This window comes from Osmia bicornis, chromosome 12 (genome assembly GCF_907164935.1).
Source record: "Osmia bicornis bicornis chromosome 12, iOsmBic2.1, whole genome shotgun sequence".
Classification (NCBI taxonomy): domain Eukaryota; kingdom Metazoa; phylum Arthropoda; class Insecta; order Hymenoptera; family Megachilidae; genus Osmia; species Osmia bicornis.
Window position 1 is genome coordinate 7743131 of NC_060227.1, and position 11021 is coordinate 7754151.

An 11021-nucleotide genomic window follows, 5' to 3' on the forward strand; every position below is an offset into this window, starting at 1 on the left:
AGACGGTCCAGGTAAGAATAGAGGGTTTATTATTATCAGAAATACACTGACCAAAAAGAGAACAAAAAATTTCCAACTTTAAAATGTACACAGAAAATGCAGATCTATAACGAAAACCTTTAGAAATCTACAAAACCTGACGATCGTTTATCGATAATTCAATTTTTCCTTGGATTATCCAACAATGAGGAATAAAATAGAAACGAATAAACATCCTAAATAATTGTGCGATCGTCACAGCACTGTTGAATAATTGGAAAAAGAAAATAGATAAAAGAAAAGAGGAAAAATCCTTTTCATCGGATCGAATCGATCGACGATTCGTACGATATTTATCATCGTGATCGAGTTGCCGGCAGTGACGGTACAGAAGTAGCGATTTACATTTATTTATTTTATTTTCACGGTGTCAACTTTCAACTTCGACCTGTTCTACTTGGTTCGCAGCTGCGAATCGTTGTACTCGAGCTTGTCGAATAAAAAATAAGGCATAACGATGGACTACGCTTTTTTATCTCTTATTGTTGGAATCATTCAACTCTTTCACCCTTTATCAACACTTAGCCAACCGAATGGAGAGATCTCCCTCACTCGTTCAACGATGATCAACAATTTGATAGAAATGCAACTTTTTATTCCTGTACAAAGTCTTCGATCACAAGTTTCTTTGTATACTGTTTAGTGCTGGGCATTATTTATAAAAAAAAAAATAAAGTTACGCGGTGTTTAATTTCAGGTTGATGATCAGACGAAAGTCAGTCACGTTGATGGAAATCGAATAGCAAAATATTTGTCGAAACTTAAATCACTAATTCGTGACACTAACTGTTAGAGTGTTAATTGCTGAAACTATCTATCTATCGTGTTAATTTTCCCTTTCGAATAGGAAAATTTCAATTTCACCTTTTAAGAGTTATCTAATGTTATTTTTATAAATTGTCTATTTAGCTCTATTCGCTTAAAATACTTTCAGATAAAAAGAGGCAGTCAGAGAAGATTTCTCTGCCGAATTACTCTTTGGCAGTGCGACTAACGAGCAATTAGAAATTGGTATAGGCATCGTCTTTATATATCATTCTAATTAACACCTTTAAGTAGCGTAATATGCAGTCTAATTTGATGTTTCGAATCCCTAATTCAAAAGGGAAATATTTCTTTAGCCTTATGTTTATTATATAGTTTCATAGAAATCTTATGTTTTTTATGCAGATTGTTGAATTGTAAGTCATGTTTAAGAATCATTGAAGAAATAAGCAGTAATAAAACAGTTCTTATGTACAAAAGGCCACTATACTGGACGATGTACGGTCGTGTGCAACTTAGGCTCTCCCTAGGATTTCCTAGGGTGCCTTTCTCTACTTTTTTCCCTTAAGCAAGAGAAACCTACGTTGCACCCGTATAGATAGTCAACCTTAAGGTTCAAAAATCTTATTAAAATTAAAACCTGTTAATCAATTATTCTCCTTTGCTTATTCGAATAACTTTGCAAAGAAATGCATTATTTTAACATACTTAATCCCATCATACGAATATACATGAAAATTTGTCAAACAACTGTATTAGATTGTCCAGAAAATCTTGGCTCTTATTTTTGAGAAAGTTCTATGATGAAGATCGATGATGAAGATTTTCTGAACAACTTAATATTACACCACCACCACCAATAAGCACATGCAAAATACAAATTACTTGATTTCCACCAGTGATTCTTTCAATCATCCGACATCCGTTTCATGCTTATTTTGCCCAACACCACACGACTCCTGGTCGTAGTTAAACATCTAAAAACTTTGTTTAAGGTGTGCTGGTCTGCTCGCAATTTTCTAAAAGACCCTCTGCACCCTGCGTTGTACTGTCTACCTAACAAGAAAAGCTCCCGAGGTGGTATCCTCAGATTTTACATTTTAAATCTAACAATTTGATCATTGTATTAGTAGCAATATTAAGCGTGAAACAACGAATTCGGATCTTTATTAATTCAAAATAAATTTGAAAGTTTCTTCTGGAATTTGACTTCTGGGAATAGGAGGGTATCATTTCAGGAGCTTTCCCTGTAAATCACCGGTGTTTAAGCTAAACTGAGACGAGAAGCTACATAACATTTCCCTCCACCTCTTACTCGCCTCTCTCTCTTCGTCTGCTTTCCTTCAATTGTTCCTGCCTGATCTTACACAAGTTTCACTTGAAGGAGTTGACGATGTCGACAATGCTGACGTAGGTGCCTATCACAAGACCCAGGAGACCAAATACGATCAGACAAATGTTCTTCAAGAACATAATCATGCACGGGCCGAATTCTCTGTCTGGCCAGAGGACGCAGATCTCGATGATTGCTGGGAAAGCGATGCCAAGGGCGGAGAGACAGAGAGCCCCGAAGAGGGAGATGAAGAGACCCAACCTGGGTACAGCTATGGCCAACGTGACTAAAAAAGTATGGAAATTCTCTGTAACGTATTTCATTGCCATTGCTAATTAATATACTCACACGTCGCTAAAGTGATAACTGTCCGGCATACGTATTCCCAAAATAATTTTCGTTTCTGTACTTTCTGATCCAAGTAAGTGTTCCAAATGATATCAACAGGAACGTATCCTTGAAGAGCATGAGTGATAAAAATTGCGATAGCGAACATGATCTTGATGCTCTGTGCCATTCTGGAATAATTGAATTCCCTGGTATACCAAGAGAAACGTGTACAATTGAACATCACTTACACTTCATCCGCGGGTAAATTGAAAGTAACACTGCCGCCAGCCTTGTCCCCGTACTTTATGTAACCGAAGAACCCCATAAGAATATACAGGGCCACGATCACCGTCATTCCTATGTTCAGGACACCGCAGTATCCACCGAAATACTGCGGGGTCTTCATATTGTTCTCCAGCGCGATGATCTACGAATAAAAATATAAATCAACGTAATCAGGTTGTAATTAATTTTGCATAAACAGAGGGTGTGAAAATAATAACTGAGAATCACTGGGATCTTCTCGACAGGATGAGAACGTCTGAGGAATAATAGGATGGATTGCATTGATGCACTGATCACGGCAATCTCAAAGTTGTTCTGTAAGTGGCCATTTATTTGTTTATTAACTGATGTGCCGGCGTCGTTGATCTATTCGTTTCGCTAACAGTAACGGGAAATGATCGACGAGGACAAATGATAGATCGATCGGGGCTAAGGGTAAAATTGGAAAACCAAAGTGATCTTGTATTATACTAAATTGTTTGATAGAGGGAAAATTTTCTATTTTTATTTCGTGAGTTTCGAGGAAGCGGAATTAGGAACGTTCGAGTACCGTGCGTCGCCGACTCTCCGGACGGATATTTGGTGTATATTGGGAAGCATAATGCGAGGAACGAAAATCCCCTATTTTTAATGAAACTCTTTCAACTCACCACCCCGACAGCCTCCAAAGCGAACAACGTCGTGCCGAAATAAAGCGAGAAATTTCTCAGTGTACCGAACATCTCTCTCTCACTAACCGGCGGCAAATCTTTAAACATGTAAACCAGGATCATAGCCAATCCAACGAACGTGATTATGTTCGCAAGGGTGGAGAACGGCGCCAGTAACTTCAGATTCCTAACGTAATTGATCAAAATCAGCGGTAGCAATAAAATGAGCATGTGGGTTTTAACATCCAAAGGTTCCCAGTACTGGTCTGCCACCTGCGTTCACCAACAGAACAGAGATAATGATATCAATGAGTTCGATCGAATCATTCCGATCGTTGAATTTGTAGTTTTTTTTTATTTTTTTTATTTCTCTTTCACTTCTTTCTTTATTTTTCTTTCTTTCGTTCGTTCATTCGTTCGCTCGCTAGAAGAAAAGTTATCCGCTTTTTGGCGACGGCATTGATATTTTTTTTTTTTTCATCATTTCTGCTTCTGCTATTTACCTGCTTGATATTCGACGCTACAAATACGATATAAACGCAGCATATTCCCAATTGATACGCTATCATGAACCCGTCTACGAGTCCTCTGCAAATATAACAGCAACTTTCATGTTACAATTGAATGGCCTTTAGCCGTTTTTATTTTGTGGAGGATGATCTGTGCGTGCTTTGTGTGCATGAATTTATGAACGAAATAAGGGGGGGAGAGAAGAAAATTTTGCATGGTAGATTTTAGTTTCTGAACAATGAAAGCTTCGGAAGCGTTATGTAGATGCTGATCGCAATGAAAGATGAGATTGTCAATATTACTTTGGGGTTTTTGAAAAATTCTCTACGTGCGTATAAAACGCATTTTTAGCTTTTAAAAATAAGTGGTTTTGGAATAAGTTTCATTCATAATTAGTTATAAATTAAAACTTTCGCAAGGTATTATCAGACGACTCAAGTAGATACGGTCGGCGATGATTAGACACCAATTTATTCATCATCGAATTTAAAAAAAAAAGAGAACTTTCACCGAAAATTACCTATTTCATTTGCAATAACCTGATACAACCTAATTCAACCTAATAAAATATTTAAACATGGACAGTTTAACACATTAGCTACCACAGTGGAAATAGACATATATGGTCAGACTAATTATTCCAGACGTTCATCAACGATCCCTGTGGTAATCAACATGTTAATAATGACTAAGAAAAATGATATCAATGAACCGATAAGGAATGATCCCGAATCCGGAGATTCCGAAAATTTTTCTTCCTTAAAAATCTTCTTTTCTTTTCCTTCGAAGTTTCATAATTTTTTGAATTTCCGAGTTCAGGATCATCTCTCGCGAGAGACACATGATCATGATCGTGTAGATATGGATGTGTGGCCGGCGTGTAGGTGTTCGATCAATCATACTTACGGTGCATAAGGTGCGAACCATTTGACACACACAGGACCTTCCTCGAGAGCGTACTTCATACTCAACGGATAACTCAATATAGGAACTCTTAACCGTTTACACAGTCTGTACTGAGCTTTCACTAGTACGTGCAAACAATAAGTGCATAACACTCCAATGATCACTGTGGCTATCACACCGGTAACAAGTCCACTGTTGCAGAATGCGTTCGGCATCGCTAAAATCCCTGTTCCAAGACTTCCTTTCAGTAAATGTATCAGCGTTTCCGCATTTCTATAGAGAACAAAAATATACTAAAATTATTCCCAGTAATTATACTTGAATTATCCATGAATTATCAAGGATGAAACAGTAATAATTGAAAATTTCAACGCCACTTTTAACGATAAAAATGAAATACTCACGAAGTTGGATTTGGCCTGTTTCGATGTTTATGGGGGTCGTAGTCTTCTACGTTTGCGGTTGGTGATGTTGGCACTTCCGATGCATTTATACCACTTCCGGCGATTTCATTATTAACTCTGTAACCGCATCAATTTGCAAATTCAATCGTCGTTCGGTTAATTCTTTTTTGTTTGTCGAGTTTCACAAATTATCGTCAATTATCGAAAGATACAATCGCGAGCAAACAGAGTTAGTCTCGAATGGAACGTTTCAATTTCAACATCATTGAACTTTGAACCGCTATTTTTTTCATAGAGAATGTCTGTTAAGTAGAATAAGACGTACTTGTACGGACTCTCGGAACCGATCAGCTGCATGTTTATCGTCTCCTCCTTCGCGTTCTCCATGGTTATTGGTCGCTCAATTTTCTCCTGTTACTTCTGTGTATCAAAAAGAACCAAAACAATATTTTTCATCCTCTATACACTAATATAATTAAAGTGGAAATATGAAAGAGTGAAAAAATAATTATTACATTAATTTTTCTGATAATTCTAAGGGGTTGAAATTTTTATCTATGGATCTAATTTAAGTTTGGGAATATTTTTAAATCTCAGGGCCGGTCCTGAAGATTACTCGAGACGTGTGCTTATCAAGGATCAGAGATACGACCTAGATCCACAGTAGTGACCGAAGTTCCTAATCAATTGGCGGATATGGAACAACAGGATAGGATAAAAATGGCAATTCATCATTGCGAATCGGTTGCGAGATTCGACGCGTCTAGCTTTAGCACATTCTTTCGCGAACTGATTGCTCTTAATTATTGCATTGAGGTCAAATGTAGTTAACTTACTGAAGGTTATATATACAGCAAGTGCATTCTCACTTCGTCGTTTCTGAACGTTCAATTGATCGGATTCGAGCTGTCTCCAGACATCTTCGGTGGAAGAACGAAACTTCGAATGTTTCATTTGTTTCATTAAAAATTTGCATCCATATATGAAGTTTGGAAATGGTTGCAAATTTTTTTTTCAACTGAATCAAACTTGCGAAGACTGAGAAATGTAGAAATTTTTCAGAAATAAGGAAATCATTATCTAGTTAGCGTACGAAGCACAGAGTAAAGTCACGCGATTTCCTTTTTGATTGAGTAATGATCGTGATCGCACGATTCTTGGGACGAACACGAACTAGCAACCGGTGCTGGACATGTGTATACGTTAATATTAAAAATGAATCGTAAAGATTAGAATAAAAAATCTGAAATTTGTCATTGTTGTATACGAAAGCAACAGGGTTGAATCACCCGGTAAATCTTTCAAGTTGTTGACCGAACCCTTGACACAGCCTCGACTGGCGTGACAATTGAAATTTGGCAGTCATTTATCTGTGTCAATGGTACTTCTTATCGCGTACAAAGCCGCATCTGACCCGACGTAACAGCGACGACACGGCCGGCTGTTAAACAATTTTATTTGGTCATTGACATTGTGGGCTCCTATTAATACGAGCCTCGAGGAAGAATCGTTCGTGGTGAAAGAAATCGTTTGACCCAACGAATGCATCGATGAAACGATAATAAATAACTCTGATGATTTGTTAGAAAATTATTTCAGAGAATCTAACGATAAGAAATGAAAATTTTTTAATATCGTTTATCGATGCGAATTGCAAAGTAACTCGACTCCAACATGCAAAACCGTAGTCAGGATGAAACAATTAGGTTAAAATCGTAGCAAACGATTAAGTTACGCAATCAGAAACCGGACGATGGCTGTTTGTGGAACGTTTAACAAGTTCAAGCTCGTCAACCTTACTCTTGCACGTGAATCCTCTGTTTCCTCTAGCCGTGATTAAATTAATGGAACGAGCACGAAAATAAGCCATCCAAATGATTTACGTTTGTCATATATACTCGTTATTTAATTGCCCCTCGATCAAAGTGCATGGTTCCTTAAGTGAAAAATTCAAAGTTAATTATTACCTATTGTGCTGAAAATAGAATTGTTTCAATTGGTACAATTTTTTTATTTTCGGTACACTTCGACTTTTCCTGTAAAGAAAAATTGTCGAATTTTACAAAAACTTTTTAATTAGGAGAAGCTCAATTTAAAAGTTGAAAATTTTCATGAAAAATAATCCAAGGATTAAAGTGGTAGAAAATAATTAAAAGATATTCTGCTCGAATGAACTTGTAGGACAGTAACCCAACGCTCGACAGTTTAATATTTCCCAAATCCTAATACACAACCCACTTACCAGCTACTAAAATAATGCATTGCTCGAAATAAATACCGAATCACGTGGTAAAACCACCTCGACCTCTGCTAACGATAAAAACACCAGCGTCGCTTCTCATAACCGTGGAATTTAGTTCATTCTCAAGAATCACGTTAATTACATCTGATAGTGTATTTTGGCAACGGTAAACGAAGGCCTGAAAATCAAGTTACGCTCTAGAAGCTGGCACTCTGTAATTCAACACCGGCCATCCTTCACTTTCAATGTTCATTCATTCTCGAAAAGGTACAGAGAAAAATGTCACTATTGGGTCATGATTGACCCGGCATTTGCCGTAACAATGACTATCCGTTATCCGAGGGTTAATGGGTTAACGCGTTGACCGCCACAGTAAAACCAGACGTATCTAGTATTGCAAACAGCGATATGGATTATTAATCATTTTATTTGGTCTCTGTGACCCAAGTGTAAATTTTTTTTTTCCTTGCAATTTCCTCCAATTTTGATAGACTTTATTTTTTAATTTATTTAATAGAATTCAGTTGGCAATTCCAATGATGGCGAACGATTTGTTAAAAATGAATCAAAGATGGGACAATGACGTCAACAGAAACACTTGAAACAATTCCATCGCGCGGAACGCAGGGTTACTTGGCTTAAGTATAGTAATCGATCTCCTAATTCTTACTTCCTCAGGTCGCATTAGGGGAACACGTCAACGGGCTCGTCAACGCTCAGGCCCCGAAACAATATCACCGGAATATATTTACGCCTCTGCTAATTTTAGAAAACGAAATTGTTTTGTCACCTGATGAAAGAACCTAAGAGAACGCGCGGTTTAACTTGAATTATGACTAGTTATTCACCTGCCTTGCATCGTGCGAAAATCGTTAAAAGATAAATGGAAAACAAGGAACTTCTGGACTATGCGTACAGATCAGTAGATTGGAGGATTTATAATTAACATATCTTTTCTTCACAAACTTTTCATATAAATTGGGGTGAAAAACGAGAATTCTCTATAGCGTGTCGCTATATTTTATATATAAACTATTAAAATAGAACATTGCAAGCTGCGCTATAGCTATAGCTCCAAGTCTATAATATTCTATAAAGAAATGATTAAATTAGCTTGCACAGGAAATTCCAAGCTCCATTATCCCTATAATATTTGATATAGAAATTAGTAAATTAGATCCCTCTGTTTCTAAATCAAAGGGTACCACGACGAAGAAATTACAAACAACACGATAAATGTAGGAAATGATTCTTCCAGACTCACCAGATTAAGCACATCCGCAACGAGGGAAATGTAAAATCAGAAAGAACGCTGTCTATCCAACAGGGAACTTCCTAACGGTAATGCAACCACGACAGAGGATGTCTAACGACTGGGCCGTGCTAAACCACGGAACATTTCAATTTCCAACGAGACACCCGTTCGCGGACTACTCGTCACGTGATGCAAGTTAGAAACTGCACTTACGGGGCACATCGGATGATTTAAAAGCGCCTGGTGAAACGAACTAGCCAACAGTTCCACGCCGACTATGGTAGAAGACGAGCCATCGTCTTAGGCGCTTTACAGATTCATCCAATTGGACTGTGTTTATGGGAAATTTTTCGACGGAGGGATGGATGATTGAGATGACACTGATTTTCGTGACAATTTCATTTTTCATTGGATGAAATTCGAGGGGGAAGAGATCCTTTGAGATACCGGTATGTGACACTGTTTCATTTTTGTGGAATTAATCGGTAAGGATTTCTCCTTTTGATAATAAAAGAGGATTGAATGCACCGATTTGGCGATGGTAGCGTTATAAATACACATTTACGTCAACTTTCGAATAGAGCATATCGATTGACCCACAAATGGAATCGCAACCATGCTAACACAGTATGGAAAGAAGAGGTCGTGTTCCCTTAAACCATCCCTCTTTACCACCAAAAATCTTAATCCTTGTAATCAAATGCATTATAATATCACCAATGATCCACAGATAATTTAATCTTATTTGAAAAAAGAATAAAAATTTAATCGTGTCTCAGATTAAATAGAAAGGCTTTCTCCATTCTCCTGTCATGATTTCAATCTTTCAAGAATACTTATTTGTATTTACAGAGATCACGGAATGAATTGATCAAGTGGTACATCGATCATCTTTAGGAAATTATACATAATTTCTAGATTGTTCCGTAATTAAGAAATTGATAAGTGACGTTGTATATGACAAAGTTCAAAGTGCAATGTACATTTGATATCGTGATACTCGTTTCAACAATTACCATGATAAAGGAAAAAAAATGAGAATTTTTTACGTTGATCTTTATCGATGAATGATCGTTACACGTCAATGTTATGCCTAAGAGATTGTCATCGTGGTGTTCCCTGTACAAATAAGTAGACAATGAACGAGTTTAAAAGGGAGTATATCGATCCATATGTACACAGTTATGAAGGGATATTACGCGATGCTTTAAGATTCTTTCCGGATTATTAATCACTCTTTCAAACGTAATTTAATTTATAAAGGATAATAAGATTTTTCTTTGATCACACTGATCACCACAAGAAATAAAATAAAAAAGAAAAAGTTCACTGGTACCTATCGATAACACCACTCCTATATAATCACTCCTCTCCACTTTATTCTATCATTCTTCAGCAAACACTCACTCTGCAATTACATCAACAAACAAAGTAAAATAAAATGAATAAAGCATTTTTATGTCATTAGAAAAAAGCACCCAATACCTTTCAACAGCATGCACCTTAAAGTACACCACCTCCATACAGCAAAGACCCTGGTCTGTAGGTCACTGTTACATAATCACCCTCCAGTCAGCTTTCATAGAAACAAGCACATGATCCTCATAAAAACTGTGTCAAAAAATCAATCTCCAATTACACAAATCCTTTACCCTCTAAATCCACGATCTTCCTTCAATTATACAGAAAAAAAAAAAAAAGAAAAATTGCTACTATGCCTTCTTCTTCCCTATAGTTTGTACAGCTTCAACTTACGTTCACTGATTTTGTTAAAGAAAGGTCGTTCAGGGTGCTTGGTAATCCAGGGAGGAACACGAGGACGCGTGTGCTGATCGCACACACAAGGACGGATCTTTCTTCGACATGGGGTCGCGTGCACACGTGCAACGAGAACTCGTGCAACTGGCTGCACGGAGGGTTGCCTCGAGGTATGCGGGGGCAGCCACCCCGGCAACGATCCATACGCCTGTCGCTGGAACGACATCTCATGGCGTCTGCGTCGAACTCCATCGTGAACTTTCACCTCCGTTCTGCTGCTATATTTCACCCTATTTCAACCAGGTTCGATGAAACTACCAGGAGGTGTAACTGGGTCATTCAGTTGTCTGTACTGCTTATGGTAACATGCAGTATCTTTCGTTTTTTATTCTATGTTATTTTTTAATGCCAGCTGAAGGGATTTATGATGGAATAATTTATTTTATATCATCTAGGAATGTTGAAGTCAAGAATGATTGAAGAATGTTTACCAGGATTTAATGATACTTTGTTCATTTTTATTCTCCTTGTCAGTGAAGCGTTG

The 11021-nt window shown here is 37.4% G+C and overlaps 1 protein-coding gene and 1 long non-coding RNA gene across 4 annotated transcripts; one reads left to right on the forward strand and one right to left on the reverse strand.

Moving 5' to 3' along the window:
- Positions 1–6: 6 nt before the first annotated feature.
- Positions 7–10291, reverse strand: LOC114878042 (proton-coupled amino acid transporter-like protein CG1139). Of its 3 annotated transcripts, none has more exons than XM_029191398.2 (9): positions 10205–10291; positions 5548–5642; positions 5223–5339; positions 4819–5091; positions 3906–3990; positions 3403–3675; positions 2716–2894; positions 2486–2655; positions 7–2423 (listed from the first exon to the last, which is right to left on the reverse strand). In XM_029191398.2, the coding sequence occupies exons 2-9, from the start codon at positions 5607–5609 to the stop codon at positions 2179–2181; spliced, it is 1404 nt and encodes a 467-aa protein (XP_029047231.1). In that variant the 5' UTR covers positions 5610–5642; positions 10205–10291; the 3' UTR covers positions 7–2178. The 3 variants fall into 3 exon arrangements, with proteins under 3 accessions (XP_029047231.1, XP_029047230.1, XP_029047232.1); XM_029191397.2 differs by lacking the exon at positions 10205–10291 and adding an exon at positions 8729–8841; XM_029191399.2 differs by lacking the exon at positions 10205–10291 and adding an exon at positions 6059–6160.
- LOC114878044 lies at positions 8964–11021 on the forward strand. Its single transcript, XR_003789691.2, has 3 exons — positions 8964–9168; positions 10495–10838; positions 10933–11021. It is a non-coding gene; the product is annotated as an uncharacterized LOC114878044 (long non-coding RNA).

What these genes read in the sequence shown, in the direction of transcription:
- LOC114878042 (XM_029191398.2), bottom strand. Translation starts at nt 5,609, where the DNA reads ATGGAGAACGCGAAGGAGGAGACGATAAACATGCAGCTGATCGGTTCC. An exon ending in AACAGGCCAAATCCAACTTC is followed by an intron (nt 5,092 to 5,222) that starts GTGAGTATTTCA and finishes TGTTCTCTATAG; the next exon opens with AAATGCGGAAACGCTGATAC. An exon ending in TGGTTCGCACCTTATGCACC is followed by an intron (nt 3,991 to 4,818) that starts GTAAGTATGATT and finishes TTATATTTGCAG; the next exon opens with AGGACTCGTAGACGGGTTCA.